This window comes from Oryctolagus cuniculus, chromosome 8 (assembly GCF_051225735.1).
Source record: "Oryctolagus cuniculus isolate XC-2025 breed Fujian yellow rabbit chromosome 8, ASM5122573v1, whole genome shotgun sequence".
Classification (NCBI taxonomy): domain Eukaryota; kingdom Metazoa; phylum Chordata; class Mammalia; order Lagomorpha; family Leporidae; genus Oryctolagus; species Oryctolagus cuniculus.
Genome location: NC_142874.1, coordinates 72,312,044 through 72,329,708, shown reverse-complemented (window position 1 = coordinate 72,329,708; position 17,665 = coordinate 72,312,044). Strand labels below are relative to the sequence as shown.

Below are 17,665 nucleotides of genomic sequence, written 5' to 3'. Positions count from 1 at the left end.
AAGAGGAGCAGCCGGGACTACAACTGGCGCCCATATGGGATGCCGGCGCTTCAGGCCAGGGTGTTAACTCCTTGCGCCACAGCGGGGCCAGCGCTCCACTTTTGATCCAGCTCCCTGTTTATGTGCCTGGGAAAGCAGCAGAAGATGGCCTCAGTGTTTGGGCCCCTGAACCCATGTGGGAGACCTGGATGAAGCTCCTGGCTTCTGCTTTTGCCCTGGCCCAACCATGGCCACTGTGGTCATTTTGGAAGTGGACTAATGGGTGGAAGATATCTCTCTCCATCTCTGTCTCTTCCTCTTTTGCTCTGTAACTCTACCTTTCAAATAGTGCAGTGGAGGATGGCCCAAGTCCTTGGGCCCTGAACCCGCATGGGAGACCAGGAGAGGCACCTGGCTCCTGGCTTTGGATCAGCGTGGTGTGCCTGCTGCAGCACGCCGACCACAGCAGCCATTGGGGGTGAACAAATGGAAAAAAGGAAGACCTTTCTCCCTGTCTCTCTCTCTCACTGTCCACTCTGCCTGTCCAAAAAAAAAAAAAAAAGGAAAAGAAAATAGTAGTGATGCTGGCACTTTTATTACTGTACACTGCTATACTTAATTTATTATTGGTTAGGACTATTAATTTCTTACTATACCTAATTTAAACATTAAACTTCATCATAGGTGTGTATGCCTAGGAAACAACATAGTACATTCAGTTTGGTACCATCCACAGTTTCAGGCATCCGCTGGCGGTCTTGGATCCTATCCTCTGCAGTATGCAGTAGGGAGAGACTACATTGATCTTAACTGCATTTCCTCCAAAAACATGGCACCAAGACCCTTCCAGAAACATAAGCAAACCCTGCAGCCAGCAACTTACCATAGGTGAAATACTGTATCTCTGGCGGGAGGGTAACTTCACTGAGGTCGCTCTCCTGGACGTAGCTGTCCACATACTGCTGTGCTTTTGTCGCCTGAAGGAAAGCTAGAAACCTGGCCGTGAATGCAGCAATGAAAATGGAGAGCATCCCAAAGTCGAGCACGTTCCACAACTGCAAAATGTACTCCCTCGGTCCTTCCAGCCACAGCTCTTTGCACTCAGACCACATCATCCCTGTTGCGACACACACCGAGGGTGCCGGTGAGACCTCACAGCCCAGACTGAGATGCTTTTACTTAGCCCACCATCAGGACACGTCTATAAAATGCCCCACAGGGCTGTACTAGACACTGGCTGACTGTGGGGTCATGGAGGCATGGGCAGTTAAATGGAAGACGACAGGGTGAAAAGAGAGAGACAAGGAGGACAATAAGAAGATAGAGAGAAAGAGGAGAAATGGAAGAAGCTCCCACCGGGGGAATGATTCACCCACTAAATTAAAATTAGGAGAAACCCACTTAGGGGACTAGAAACCTCATTCATTGGGGTACAGGGGGTGAGGTGTGTTGGGGGCAGGAGAGAAGGAAGGAATTAAGCAAGGAAGGCTCTTCAGGTCAAAGGATTTTTTTCCCCATAAGACTTTTAGAGCCGGCGCCGCGGCTCAATAGGCTAATCCTCCGCCTTGCGGTGCTGGCACACCAGGTTCTAGTCTCGATCAGGGCGCCAGATTCTGTCCCGGTTGCCCCTCTTCCAGGCCAGCTCTCTGCTATGGCCCCGGGGGTGCAGTGGAGGATGGCCCAAGTCCTTGGGCCCTGCACCCCATGGGAGACCAGGAGAAGCACCTGGCTCCTGCCTTCAGATCAGCGCGGTGCGCTGGCTGTGGTGGCCATTGGAGGGTGAACCAACGGCAAAGGAAGACCTTTCTCTCTGTCTCTCTCTCTCTCTGTCCACTCTGCCTGTCCAAAAAAAAAAAAAAAAGACTTTCAGAGCAGAGGAGATTAGGTGTCCTCCCAAAATCACAAAGGTTAATTATCAGGCGCTGGTAATTCTTAGAGATACATGCTGCCAAGTGACACCCTGACTGTATAGTAAGAATCGCTTCCCACTCATCCGGAAGCACTCCCATCATTTGCTGCCCTCTCTCCTCATTTCCGCTTCCTGTGGGGAGGTGAGGCACATCATTCGGGAAAGAGGAAACCTTTAACTAGGAGGTTCTGGAGCATTAGGAAGAAACTGGAAACAGAAAATGCCATTCTGGGGGCCAGCGCTGTGATGTGGTAGGCTAAGCCTCCACCTGTGGCGCCGGCATCCCATACAGGAGCCCATTCAAGTCCCAGCTGCCCCACTTCCAATCCAGTTCTCTGCTAATAGCCTGGGAAAGCGGTGGAAAATGGTCCAAGTGCTTGGGCCCTTGCATCTACATGGGAGACCTGGAGGAAGCTCCTGGCTCTTCGCTTTGGATTAGCCCAGCTCTGGCTATTGCAGCCATTTGGGGAGTGAAGCAGTGGATGGACTATCTCTCTCTCTCTCTCTCTCTCTCTCTGAGTCTCTCACTCTCCCTGTCTGTAACTCGCCTCTCAAATAACAATAAATAAATCTTTTTTAAAAAAGTGTCTGCATTCCTTGGTTGCTCTTTGGGATGAGAACCTCAGTACCTTCCAGAGGTCTGGAGAAAAATGGAAAAAAAAAGGAAATGCAATTCTGGAAAAAGAGGAGAAAACACTCCAGTTTAACAAACTGTCCTGCCTGTATGGTGGAATTTTTTTTAAAGAAATGGTCTAAAATAAAATTTGTAATATAATTGCTTGACCTAGGTTGAAACCACAGGAGTAAAAGAAGAGGAGAGCTAATGCATAGATTGCAGAAATGAACACATGCCAGGAAACACATTGGATGAAACAATCAGAAAATGATATTGGATTAGTAACCAAAAGACAAACGAGTTCCACTTCCACTTATGAGGATGCAGCAAAAAATAAGTTTTGTTTTTCTCACATTGACTTAAAATGCTTACTTTAACACAGCTATTCAAGAGAGGTTATTGTGAGGTGAAGTAGCATGGAAATGGAACTCTGGAACCTCCCCCCACCCTCCACACACACATACACAAAAAACAACTCTCCAAAAATCTCTGAAAACAAAGCAAGATAAGAGTTCTTCATGTACCGGTTAACAGCCACTAGGTTATTTCACAAGCATTTCAATTAAATCATCTATCATCAAAGAGAGTCACATTTAAAAACTTACATTTTGTTCAGTCACTGAAATTTAGGTTCGTGTTACTCATAAAAGTTGTATTTAGTGTTAAGAGATACCATTTAGCATTATCTAGCTATCAAATTATTAGCTTTGCTTACTGAAACAAAATCAATTTGGTCATATCTTCCAGTAGTGATGTTGTCACCATATAAGGTGTAACAATACTTTTCACAGACAATATGATCATTTATATAATTATTTCTGGTCACTTAGAAGAGCGAGCTTACCAAGAACCCAGACCATAATGAGCATTTCAGTCCATGTGAACTGGGTGGTTTTTACCCGGAAGATCTGTTTGGGGTAGTCAATGACGGTGATATTTGGCAGCGTGGTGATGCCTTCAAACCTGTCTGAGGCATTGAACACAAGCAGGCCCAGGAAGATGATGAAAGAAGCAGCATGTGCCACAAACTTCATAAAAGGGCTTCGCAGAATTTTCCCCAGCTATAATGAGACAAAGAAAGAAAGAGGCAAATTCTGCTTTCAGGAATCTGTCTTCTATTTATGACCATTATGATAAAGGGTTAAAATAACAATAACAATCCTAATACTAACTAAGAGTGGGTAATTGGCACAGTGGTGAAGATGCTGCTTCATCCCCACCCCATATCAGAGTGGATTGGAGTCCTGGCTCCACTTCGGATCCAACTTCCTGCTACTGTACATCCCGGGAGGCAGCAGGTGACAGCCCAAGTGTCTGGGTCTTTGTCACCCACATGGGAGACCCAGACTGGTCTGGGTTCCTCACTTCTGCCTGGGCTGGTCCTGGCTATTGCAGGCCTTTGTGAATGAGCCACTGGGTGGGTGATCTCTCTCTCTCATTATGTCCCTCTATCTTAAATAAGTTGGAAGTAATAAAAAATAAATACATTTAAGTAGATGAAATGAGAACACTTTCAAAATTCTACTTCTGTTTCTGAAGAGCTATAGATTGTGAAAACTAGTTTTTTAGGGGGTAAATTGTCATTAAAAATAACAGTACGTTTTCAGAATTAATTGTTTCTAAACATCAATTTTGCTTTAGGGTTTACTGCATTCACAGATACAATTCTGGAAGGATATATACTGATTCTTTTTTTTTTTTAAGGTTTATTTTATTTATTTGAAAGAGAGTTACAGAGAGAGGTAGAAACAGAGAAAGAGAAGTCATCCACCACTGGTTCACTCCCCAAATGGCTGCAACAGCCAGAGCTGAGCCAATCTGAAGTCAGGAGCCAGGAGCTTCTTCTAGGTCCCCCAGGTAGGTGTAGGGGCCAAGAACCCGGACTATCCTCTGCCGCCTTCCCAGGCACACTAGCAGGGGGCTGGATCAGAAGTGGAGGAGCCAGGACTCGAATCAGCATCCATATAGGATGCTGGCACCACAGGCTGGGTCTCTAACCCACTGTGCCACAGCACCAGCCCCTGATTCTTGCTCGATACGAAAAACTACACAAAGTCAATGTTTTCAAGGTCCAGGAAAATTAATTTAATATTTCTTTATTGTTTTGTAATTTAAATGTTACAATGAGTTGTAAAATCATAAACATTAAAAGCTCCTTTAAAGTTAAAAAATAAATGACCATCATAGAAGTATAATTACTTCTATGGTAAAATAGAAGTAATTACCATAGAAGTAATTATACTTCTATGATGGTAATTTTACCATAGAAGTAAACTTTAGTTTTCATTTTTTAGAAATGCTTTATTTATTTATTTGAAAGGCAGAGTTAGAGAGAGAGGTATCTTCGATCCACTGGTTCATTCTCCAAATGGCTGCAATGGCTGAAGCTGGGTCAATTCGAAGCCAGAAACCAGGAGCTTCTTTTGGGTCCCCTAGGTGACTGCAGGGACCCAAGGACTTCGGCCATCTTCTGCTGCTTTCCCAGGTGCATTAGCAGGGAGCTGGATCAGAAGTAGAACAGTTGGGACTAGGCACCCATATGGGATGCTGGCTTTACCCGCTATACCACGGCACCAGTCCCTAGTTTTCTTTTTCCTTTATTTTTTTTTTTTAAAGATTTATTCATTTATTTGAAAGGCAGAGTTACAGAGAAGCAAAGGCAGAGATAGACGGAGGTCTTTCATTCGCTGGTTCACTCCCCAGATGGCTGCAATGGCCAGAGCTGTGCTGATCCGAAGCCAAGAGCCAGGAGCCAGGAGCCTGGAGCTTCCTCCAGGTCTCGATGCAGGTGCAGGGACCCAAGGACTTGGACCATCTTCTACTGCTTTCCCAGGCCATAGCAGAGAGCTGGATTGGAAGTGGAGAAGCTGGGACTTGAACCAGTGCCTGTATGGGATGATGGTGCCGCAGACAGTGGCTCTACCCACAACACCACAGAGCCAGCCCAGTCCCTAGTTTTCATTTCTAAATATTAAAAAATCAAATCGTGGGCCGGTGCCATGGCTCACGAGGCTAATCCTCCACCTGTGGAGCTGGCACTCCAGGTTCTAGTCCCAGTTGGGGCGCCGGATTCTGTCCCAGTTGCTCCTCTTCCAGTCCATCTCCCTGCTGAGGCCCGGGAAGGCTGAACCAACAGAAAGAAGATCTTTCACTCACTCTGTCTCTCTCTCTCACTGCCTAACTCTGCCTGTCAAAAAAAAAAAAAAAAAAAAAACAAAAAAACAAAAAAAAACACACAAAAAAACCTCATGATATAAAAAGGAAAAAATAATACAATCAAGATAAATATTTTATCTATTAGTACTACAATAATAAGAAATACACAATAATTAAAACCTTTAAGTAGGCTAACAAAAGTCATCTCGGAGATGGGAAAATCATGTAAATAATGCAAAACTTCTTCTTCTTCTTCTTTTTTTTTTTTTTTTTTTTTGACAGGCACAGTGGACAGTGAGAGAGAGAGAGAGATAGAGAGAAAGGTCTTCCTTTTGCCATTGGTCCACCCTCAAATGGCTGCTGCGGCTGGCGTGCTGCGGCCAGTGCATCACGCTGATCCAAAGCCAGGAACCAGGTGCTTCTCCTGGTCTCCCATGCGGGTGCAGGGCCCAAGGACTTGGGCCATCCTCCACTGCACTCCTGGGCCTTAGCAGAGAGCTGGACTGGAAGAGGGGCAACCGGGACAGAATCTGGCACCCCGACTGGGACTAGAACCCGGTGTGCCGGTCCCGGAAGGCAGAGGATTAGCCTATTGAGCCGCGGCGCCAGCCAGCAAAACTTCTTATAAGTTCAGTTTATAATTATTTTAAGGTGATTCCTTAAAAATCCCCATGATACAACATCCTTAAAATTTTCATGTTCTAGTAGAAATAAAAAACAAGTTCTCCTCTCCCAAGGGCTTCTACAGGCCAAGAATTAAGCATGTTTGGCAGATTTATCCACCAAGTTCTCTACACATTCAGACCTGGCTTTTGAATTCATCTGTGAACTTAAAAAGTGCAGAAGTTCACATTTAAGAGATTATAATGTCAAACGTGATTTCGTATGTCCAGAACCTTAACTGGATGTCAACAAATGATCCAAGAATATCAAGTATTTCTGGGATAGAACATGAATACACACAGACAAATGTCACATTTTTCAATTATACGTAGAAAAGTAACAACCTATTTACATATCACTCTGCTGTTACACAGCTGCACACAGGATGCCTGTGGGTAGCCTGTCCTTTGCCCACAGTTCTTTCTTAGGTTTTATCTAAAGGTTGCTCTTTTAAAACTTTAGATAACATGAAAAAAGAGCAGCACACCTATCTCACAAGTGGGACATGAGAAGTAGTCTTATCACGCTGCTATTCACTGTACTGAGACCAATTACCTAGAAAGTAGAGGCAGGACTCAGCTTCTCCCCTGCCTCTCTTACCACAAGATGTCCTTGCCTATTCTTTACTGAAAGGAATTCACTGAATTAAGGGAGTGGTGCAACTGGCCCTTCAAGGTTCTAATCATCAGGCTCAAGAAGTCATTTGCTTTTCCAGTAGATAAACTGTCGGCTAATACCGTCCAGAGGGGTTTGTGTTGCGAAATTCCAGATCCAGGCAGGAAAATCCAGGACTAGAACTTACATGTAACCCCAACCGTGTCCCCCTCCCCCAACTGAAGCCCATCTGGCCATATAAAAATTCCCTAAAGAACACGGCATGACTGACTAAAGAAAGGTCGCAAGCACAACTGAGCAACCAGGAACTTGGACATGAGCTGAACATACACATCTCAACCCCAATTTCAGTCTATAAGAACTTTCACTCCTAACCCCTCAGGGAGCCCAGGAATTCACAGCTCCTTGCTCTGTGCTTTGCAAATAAATACCTACTTATTTCTAGCACCTCAATGTCAGTGATTGGCTTTCTGTACGTTGAACAAACAAGACCCAAGTTTGGGGGTTCTAGAGCAACACCTCCAACTAGTTTGGGGTTTTTATGCAACAGTAGGGCAGGTGCTGTACGGCAGCTTTAAACATGAGCTCTAGAAATGGCCCAATGCCCAGGCTTCCCTTCTCCTCTCAGCACAGATCACCATGCTGTTAGCTGCACTTTTACAAATGAAAAAGGGAGTGGACCCAAAGATGCCTACTTTGAACCTGATGCAATGTTTTAACTGATTGAGCTGCCCTGAAAGACAAACATTTAGGAGCTGTAACTTTTCAATGTATTTCCTCCATAAAGGAAAACTGCTTGGGTGGGATATGATCTTTGCTTTATTGCATGATCTTTCATATTATTTATAGTTCTATAGTCTTTGGTGTTTATAGACTTCAAGAATTTTAAAGTAGTTTTCTATGATACATAACAAAAGAACTTGGTCAAGTCATCAAACTTGATCAAAATGACAAACTCTCTGCCTTAAATTGCACCAGGCAAATCAACAACAAAGCAAGATGAATGAATATTCTCATACATATATGGTGCCTGTGGGGGGCATGGGAAGGGGGTGCCGAGCCGGAGAGCTGACTGATTTCCAGGGTCATGTGTAGGTGACCTTGGCTCATTTTGCCTGAAACAGCCTGATTTAAATAAAACTGGATTCTGGAATATAAAAACAGGATTAAGGGATCTCAGAACAGCTCCTTCTCCCTGGCAGTGCCCTGTATCAACCCAACACAGACTCTGTTAGCATGCCTTGTCTTCTTTTCCACATCTTGCTTGGGGGATCTCTTAGGCACAAGGAAATTGATTACACTGCCAACTTGAGAGGAGAATTAAGGTTGAGAACAAAATGATCCAAGAGAAACTAAATAACCAATATAAAATATCCAAACCCCTCAAACCCCAATTCTACATTTTGTAGAACTTTCTAAAGGAACAAAGGGCTAGAGGAAGCTGAAGTGCCTTTTCTTGAAGTCTTTGGATAATACTTCTGTTCTCAAATGCAACTTAATACACTCAGCCTTAGATTGCTTCTGACAGGTTCAAATGAGTTGCCCCTAAATTCCAGCTTAACTATTTCTTGGTACCACCGCAGTAGGGCTATCTGTTCCTCTTCCCTGCCATAGGCCAGCCTGGCTGACATTCTCCTTATTAAGCTGTCAATGGAACTGGCATAAAAGCCACTTAATTCAAACAGCTTTTCCTCCTCTCTGTCTACCATGGGGATTTTATCTTACAAGCCTAAGCATTTTATGCCTGCAAATGTGATCTATCCCACTGGTACCAAATCCCTTTTCATCTCTTGTATGAGTTGACCCAGTCATTAGAAAGCAGAATCTGTGTTCTTGAGTCAATTAACATTCAGGGTGAAACTGATAAGAGCCTTGACTACAAAGCTCTTTCTTTTTTCATCCCAGAGGGACAGGCTGCAGCAAACCCAGAGCAAACATGTGTGGAAAGCCGGTACCCTGCTGCAAGGTGCGATCCAGTAGCCGATGGCGAGGAACGGGAGGCCCAAGGCTACAACCAGCACAACCAGACACTTGATGGCCACGGTCTGCTCCCGCAGGCCCGACAGGTTCTCATACCAGATGGTCAGAAGCTGCTGCTGGCAGTTGGGGTGAGCCACAAACTGTTGGGAGGGGGGTAGACACAGAGAGAGAGGGGTGGGGAGGGGGGAGAGAGAGAGAGATTACCATACCATTATCAACATTCAGACTACTGAATGCTTGGGCATCTTAAAGATATCAACACATCTTCTTCCAGAATAGAGGCACTGGAAATTCTAGTAATACACTACTTTGCCTTCTTTCCATTTTTCAAAACTGCTTCCTAACTATGAGGGGAACTGAAGTGCAAACCAGAGGATAAAAGTGATGCTGTTCTTGGGGGGGTGGGGGGAGCTATTGTAATCCATAAGCTGTACTTTGGAAATTTATGTTCATTAAATAAAATAAAATATAAATATAAAAAAGTGATGCTGTTCTTAATCATAGTCCTTTCTAACAGAAACCTTCTGTAGGTCACCAATTCTTCTGTGGAATCAGGTGATTCCTGGTCTCTGTTGTGAAAATGCGCCCTCTGTTGCCATCTGCTGGCTTATTTTCATTCAGTTCCAAGTGGAAAAGAACAAAGTCAATTGGTTTATTGTAGACTATAGCTGAAAGAGAAATGTTTCATGAGTAACCCCTAAAATGCTACATGTATGAAAAATACATATGAGCTGTGCCCTGTGTATGCATGTATGATTACTGCAAACCTGTAGAAGATCTGCAAAAAAAGTATAAATAAATGAACCTGTGGCTATTATGCTGGGTTCACAGAGGCCCCGCGTGCAGAAACTGGCATCAAATGCTGTTTTCCTCCTATTTCAGGAATCTGTCCTCTGCTTTATTGCTTCCTCTATCACAGCCAAAAGAAAACAAACATTTACCACTAGTAGGTCTTTTATAACTGCAAGTCTAATCAGGAAAAATGAAAAAGTTATACTTATTTCAGCCCTGCTGTTTGATTTTTTCCCATGTGACTTTCCTAAGTCATTTATTTGCCTGCATCATTTAGAGAGACTGGGATTTCCTTACTGCCCTGTCCTTGTTCAGGTAGGAGAATGTATTCATGGTCAAGCTCATGAAAAGTTTCCTACGCCTAAAAGGTGCCCATCTGCAGCTAGACATGCCTTTCTTTGGCCATATGCACTTTACCTAAGCTTGGGAATTATTAAGCATCACTCAAAAATCAACTATGAGTAACGACATATTTTTAAAAAACTTTCAGCAAGACAGGGACATCAGAGAAGGAGGTACCTTTCTCTGAAGGGAGGCGAGAACTTCCACTTTGATTATGGCCTTGTCTAAATAATGTCAGAGTTTGTGGACTCAAGAGGCTTCCATAGCCTTGGCAGCTCATGACAGGAGCCTCGGGTGATCACTGACATCATAAATAAGAGTGTCAATTGTTAAATCAACAACAGGAGTCACTGTGCACTTGCTCCCCATGTAGGACCTCTGTCCTTATTGTGTAGTACTATGAGAATTAATGGTAAAACTAGTCTTCAAACAGTACTTTATACTTTGTGTGTGTGGGTGCAAACTGTTGAAATCTTTACTTGGTATAGAGTTGATCTTCTGTATATAAAGGTAATTAAAAATGAATTTTAATGAAGAATGGGATAGGAGGGAGAGTAGGATGTGGGATGGTTTGTGGGTGGGAGGGTGGTTATGGGGGGAAGAACCACTATAATCCAAAATTTGTACTTTTGAAATTTATATTTATTAAATAAAAGTTTTCTATTAAAAAACTGTTTCAGCAACACAGAAGTTAAGGTATCGCTGTCTTATGAAAAGCAAAATCAACAGTAACAATGAGCCTGTTAGAAAGTGCCCATGAAACGTTTTGGGGAACTCTGAAAAGCAAAGAGGGCAGCCGGAGTTCCCACTTGGCAAAGGGTTCTTCTTTCCTCAAGTGCTGATGATCCTAATGATTCCTAGTAACCCCAGGCCATGCTTCAAGTTATCTGGCAACGCATCAATAGTGCTTCTACTAGGCAATGAACAGGCTTCCACTTACTGGTGCAGACTTTCCCAACAGAGATTTTAATTTAAACGGGGGGTGGGAAAGACTCTTCTCTCTCAGGGTAGGCAGTGGAAGCACAGTTTCTCCTAAATCCCTGCTCCTGCCCACAGTGTACACTCATCCTAGGAAAGGTCCACTGCTGACCTCTTTGGCAGCTGTGGCTGTGCCACTGGGCAGGAGGACTCAGCTACCCGGTGACAGAGGTGATGAGAAAGCATGATGCATTTACAAATATGAGACAGGAAACACACTGAATACCTTCTGGATGCCTGAATTCTTTGCAATAACACTAACCAGTAGTGTGTGGGAGACTTAAAGTCCTACAAAGATGCTCTCTCTTACTGCTTGATGCATCAATGTGAAAAAGCACAGTGCCACAGGCGAATGTTTGTGTCCCCCCATCCACAGATGCCTCTGTTGAAATCCTTACCGCCGATGTGACAGTGTAAGGTGGAGCTTCAGGGAGGTAATTAGGTCATGAGGGTGGAGCCCTGATCAGTAGGATCAATGTCCTTATAAAAGGAAGCCCAGAGAGCCGTCTAGCTCTCTGCCACATGAGCGTACCATGAGAAGCTGGCAGTCTACAACCCCAGAAGATGGTTCTCACTGGAAGTCAACAATGCTGGCCCCTCCAGAGCTGTGAGAAACACATTCTGTTTTTACAAACCACCTAGGATATGGTACTTTGTTATAGCAGTCTGGACTAAGACACACTATTTTATAAGCGTCTTTTAATTCAATTAGGAAAATCTTAGGTCCTGAGGTTCACCAGTTATTTCTAGCTGCTAAGTATGTGTCAGATCTTTCCAAACTCAAGCTGCAGTTACTCTTTTAAGGTTCTGATTTGTAAACAGTATTTCACAGACAAATGCAGTCATTATTTGCACTTATGATAAAATTTATGAACATAATCAAAGGTGAAGGTTCCTGGATTCCATATGAAGATCCTAGGATTCTTGTTGAGAACTTTCCCGAATTTCCAGTTCTATTCTTGTACTATAATTGTATTATTTCCTTCCTGCTTCATTCCTACCTCTGCAGTTCCTATATCAATCTCATTCATTCATTTATTAAAATGCCCTAAGCCCCTATTGGCCAAGCACTGTGCTGGGCATTTGATACAAGATAAAAATAGGAATATCAGTGTTACACTGAATAATCACTGTTCTGGGGGCACACAGTAAATTCCCAGTAAATGCAAAAATAAGCTATTAGAATAGAGACTTGAATTCTGAATACTTGTCAAGATGAGAATTTTAAATAGAGAAATAAGAATTTAATTATTTATTAGTATTTAATTAATTTCTGTATTTATTAAACTTACTCATCTAACTTATTTAATTTTTTATAGAAAGATTTTATTTAATAAATATAAATTTCAAAAGTACAAATTTTGGATTATAGTGGTTCTTCCCCCCATAACCACCCTCTCACCCCCAAACCATCCCATCTCCTACTCCCTCTCCCATCCCATTCTTCATTAAAATTCATTTTTAACTACCTTTATATACAGAAGATCAACTCTATACCAAGTAAAGATTTCAACAGTTTGCACCCACACACACAAAGTATAAAGTACTGTTTGAAGACTAGTTTTACCATTAATTCTCATAGTACTACATAATAAGGACAGAGGTCCTACATGGGGAGCAAGTGCACAGTGATTCCTGTTGTTGATTTTTTTTTTTTTAATAGGCAGAGTGGACAGTGAGAGAGAGAGAGAGAGAGAGAGAGAAAGGTCTTCCTTTGCCGTTGGTTCACCCTCAAATGGCCACCGCAGCCAGCGTTCTGCAGCCGGCGCACCGCGCTGATCCGAAGGCAGGAGCCAGGTGCTTCTCCTGGTCTCCCATGCAGGTGCAGGACCCAAGCACTTGGGCCATCCTCCACTGCACTCCCGGGCCACAGCAGAGAGCTGGACTGGAAGAGGGGCAACCGGGACAGAATCCGGCACCCCGACTGGGACTAGAACCCGGTGTGCCGGAGCCGCAAGGCGGAGGATTAGCCTAGTGAGCCGCGGCGCCAGCCCCTGTTGTTGATTTAACCATTGACACTCTTATTTATGATGTCAGTGATCACCCGAGGCTCTTGTCATGAGCTGCCAAGGCTATGGAAGGAAGCCTCTTGAGTCCACAAACTCTGACATTATTTAGACAAGGCCATAATCAAAGTGGAAGTTCTCTCCTCCCTTCAGAGAAAGGTACCTCCTTCTTTGACGGCCCTTTCTTTCCGCCGGGACCTCACTCACAGAGATCTTTCATGTAGGTCATTTTTTGCCAGAGTATCTTGGCTTTCCATGCCTGAAATGCTCTCATAGGCTTTTTTAGCCAGATCCGGATGCCTCAAGAGCTGATTCTGAGGCAAAAGTGCTGTTTAGGGCATTTGCCATTCTATGAGTCTGTTGTGTGCCCTGCTTCCCATGTTGGATCATTCGCTCCTTTTTAATTTTATCTATTATTATTAGTAGACATTTGGTCTTATTTATGTGATCCCTTTAACACTTAATCCTATCTTTATGATCAGTTAGGAACTTAAACTGATCACTTTAACTAGTAAGATGGCATTGGTACCTGCCAACTTAATCAGATTTGGAGTCCCATGGCAAGTTTTTAACTTTACCCTTAGGGTAAGTCCAAGAGAACGTGTGCCGAACTGTACATCTCCTCTCTCTCTTATTCTCACTCTTATTTTTAATAGGGATCAATTTTCAATTGGATTTAAACATATAAGAATAATTCTGTGTTAAGAGTTGAACCAATGGTATTAAGTAAAAAAAGAAAATATTATTAAAAAGAATAAAATAGTAAGCTGTTCCTCGACAGTCAGGACAAAGGCTGATCAAGTCATTGTTTCTCATAGTGTCAGTTTCACTTCTACAGGTTTCCTTTTAGGTGTTCAGTTAGTTGTTACAGATCAGGGAGGTTCCTTTGGGCATGGCTTATTTCACTCAGCATGTTTTCCAGATTCCTCCATTTTGGTGCAAATGACAGGATTTCATTTTTTTTAACCACTGTGTAGTATTCCATAGAGTACATATCCCATAATTTCTTTATCCAGTCTTCTATTGATGGGCATTTAGGTTGATCCATGTCTTAGCTATTGTGAATAGAGCTGCAATGAACATTGAGGTACAGATAGCTCTTTTAATTTGCCAATTTAATTTCCCCTGGGTAAATTCTGAGTGGGATGGCTGGGCCATATGGTAGGGCTATATTCAGATTTCTGAGGTATCTCCAAACTGTCTCCTATAGTGGCTTTACCAGTTTGCATTCCCAGCAACAGTGGATTAGTTTGTCTTTTCCCCCACATCCTCACCAGCATCTGTTGTCATCTAATATTTAATTTTAACTAAATTATCTAATAATACTCTAGAATAACAAGAATTAAATCATTTATTAAATAAAACAATAAGAATTTAAAATAGAGTAGTCTGTATTTGAACGTTGGTCCAAATATCTAGTTTTAGGGGGATCCACATTTATGAGGAGTTGGACACATGCAAAGAAAAGGCAGCCCAGGTGACTCCAGCTACACTAGAGTTAGGATATGGAATGGTACATTCAAGGAAAGCTACAGGTGGAACATGCAATGTCATCAGATCAGAAAATTGGGAAGTCAACTAAGCATTTTTTAATAGGTCAAGGGTATCTGGGAAACACAAAATCCCCATTAAGTTAAGAGATAGGTGAAAGTGAGTGTATATGGATTGGTGGACAACTTTCCTTTTTGAGATTGGCTGGTTACTGTGGCTTGAGGTGTTGCCTCCAAAAATCAGTTGTTTAAGATAGCGTTAAGATAGTTTACGATATTCATAGGTGGCATCTTTAAAAGGTGAATGGGCCATGAGGGCTGCTCACTTGTTAATGGGATTAAAGCCCTTACAAAGCCAGCATCACAAAGCATTTGGCTAGCTGCTCTTTCACTCTTTTGCTAGGACTAGGGACCCAGAGTCCCTCCCCTCCAGAGAAGATAGCCTCCACCAGATAACCTAACCTCTCACTGCCTTGATACCAGATGCCCCAGTCTCCAAAAGTGTAAGAAAATTAGTTTCTTACCCAGTCTCAAGTATTCTGTAATAGCAGCACAGATGGACTGAGACACCAGTCTTAGGTTTTAAACATTTGAAGACAAATGTTAATGCTGTAGTATGGCTCCCATTTCCCTCTTCTTGAGCTAATCTTTAAATCTGAAGACATGCTTTATGGCATTGATTATACCTAAACTAAGGTTGCACAACTTCAAAGACTTGTGGAAGTTGTTCTTTTCCATATGGCATGCATGTGATGATCAATCTGATTCACTGTGTGTTTTTTTTTTAAAGATTTATTTTATTTATTGAAAGACAGAGTTACAGAGAGAGGTAGAGACAGAGAGAGAGGTCTTCCATCCACTGGTTCACTCCCCAGATGGCCGCAACAGCCAGAACTGCGCCGATCCGAAGCCAGGAGCCAGGAGCCTCTTCCAGGTCTCCCACGCGGGTGTAGGGGCCCAAGGACTTGGGCCATCTTCTACTGCTTTCCAGAAAGCTGGATCGGAAGAGGAGCAGCCAGGACTACAACTGGCGCCCATATAGGATGCCGGCGCTTCAGGCCAGGGCTTTAATCCGCTACGCTACAGCGCCAGCCCCTCTCTGTGATTTCTACAATACAGTGTAAACATTTTCTATATGCTGAATAGTAGCCGAAATCATGGTGTTTGCATCTTACCTGTTACACTTTAAAATGTCACTTAACAGGAACATTCCCTATACTACTAATTCTATTCTCTCATTTGAGATAACAATACCTGACCATATAACAACTGCTGATTTCTTTTAAAGCATACAGATTTTCCTCCAGTGATTTAAAATTCTAATACAAGTACATAAGGGGCATTTTAAAAAAGAAAATAAAACCAGGACAATATTACCAAGTGAGGGGAAAACAAACTAATCATTCTACGAGATTAATTTTTTCTCTTTTTGATGACTTTAGATTAGTGTAGAGACCTTTGCTCTTAAAACTATTTTACTTCCTAAAAAAAAAAAAAAAAAAAAAAAAAATCTCCAGCTGCCACACCAGTCATAGCCAGCTGGATAAAATTTGTATGCTGTTTTCCAACTTCAGTGGACCAGCAAATTGAAGTCATTACAAAAATAATACCCTATTTGAGGTTTTCTGATTTAAAGTGAGAATGCTTGACACACAAGAAAATCTCAATCTTTCAATGGAACAAAATTATCACAGCATTCAGAACAAACATATTTTTCCTATCCAATGACTAATAAATCACAAACTGAACCAACCATAAGGGCAAGCTGTAGAAAACAAATGATTTTCAACTCAAAAATTGTATGTTATAGGGGAAGGGAGGACTACTTATATGAACTATATTGAATCTGTTAAAAAATGAATTAAAACACATTTAAAAATTTTATGCTACAGGATCTTTTCATCAAATCAGGCTTTAAAAGAACTGTCGTCAGGGGAATACTGTTATGCAAAAACTGCTAATAACAGTTCTTTTTTTTAAGATTTATTTTTATTTATTTGAAAGAGTTAGAGAGGGGGAGAGACAGAGATCTTCTACCTGCTGATTCACTCCCCAAATTGCCACAACAGCTGGGGCTGGGCCAGGTGGAAGCCAGGAGCCAGGAGCTTTTTCCGGGTCTCCCATGTGGGTTGGAACAGAAGTAAAGCATCCAGGACTTGAACCTGTACCCCTATGGCACTGCAGGTGGCACTTAACCAGCTATGCCACAATGCCAGTCCCACTCTGTTTTCAATGACGGTGTCACATATACAATTCATACAGTTTAAAAGAAAATATTCTTGTGAATAAAAACTAGCTAATTCAATTTCTTTTTAAAGTTCATTGAACTGTGAAATATAAAACAAAACTTATATTGTACAGATTTTCCAGACTGTTAAACTCACTGAGTGCAAAATACTCTGTTATCTCTTGGTGCCTGAGCTCCAAGCAGGACAGGAGTCTACAGAGTGCAGTACTCAGGTCTGTGCTGGCCAGCAATGGTCCCTTACAGTCTTTACAGTATATGAGGGGTCTTCAGAAGGTCATAGAAAATTCTCTATTACAAAAAAACAAAAAAGGATTTCATGGATTTTTTTTTTCTCTGAAATAAACCTCTTCCATTTTTCCATCAACTTTTTGAAGTGTCCTTGTATTCACCACTTTCATTGTTTTTCTCAAGTTCAGGGCTTTCCCAGCACACGTTCTGCAGAGAAAGTGGATGCACTATGGAGAATTAGATGTGGTTATATTGCTGGATGTAGCTTTTTTAGATTTTCCTATGTGGGGAGCAACTCGGACTAGACTGTTACTGGAATTAAGACTTATTCTATGCATCTGCTCTCCCACAATATGGCGCTGGGAGAGGAGTGAACAGCTTCTACACAGCTGCCTCCAGTTCAACCAATAAACTGTAGGACCTGCTCCTGATTGGAGGAGAGCAGCGTACTCGGCGTGTGGGTAGCAGAGTTGGGATTGGTGGAAGAGGACTATAAAGGAGGAGAGAGACAACATGCACCAGGAACATCTATCTGAAGGAACACCTGAAGGAACACCTGAGCAGCCCCCAGAGAGCTGGCCGGCGGTGTGCCGCTCCCCCGCGGAAGTGGGGAAAGTGGCAGGGGGAACCGCCCTTCCACGGAGGTGGAAGGGTCGGTAGCCA

General features: G+C 42.7%; 1 protein-coding gene across 11 annotated transcripts in view; it reads right to left on the bottom strand.

Moving 5' to 3' along the window:
• The window catches only part of TRPC3 (transient receptor potential cation channel subfamily C member 3), a 175,292-nt gene that overhangs the window by 34,394 nt on the left and 123,233 nt on the right, over positions 1-17,665 (bottom strand). For 9 of the 11 annotated variants that reach the window (XR_016212012.1, XR_016212011.1, XM_089302565.1 and 6 more), the window contains exons 4-6: positions 8,894-9,058; positions 3,349-3,565; positions 863-1,096 (exon numbers count right to left, since the gene is read on the bottom strand). Coding sequence is in view for 9 of the 11 variants with exons in the window: in XM_089302565.1 (XP_089158691.1) it covers positions 863-1,096; positions 3,349-3,565; positions 8,894-9,058 (616 nt within the window). In the remaining 2 variants the exon portion in view is untranslated. The remainder of the gene's footprint in view (positions 1-862; positions 1,097-3,348; positions 3,566-8,893; positions 9,059-17,665) is intronic. The other 2 variants (XM_051819838.3, XM_051819839.3) reach the window with 1 other exon arrangement.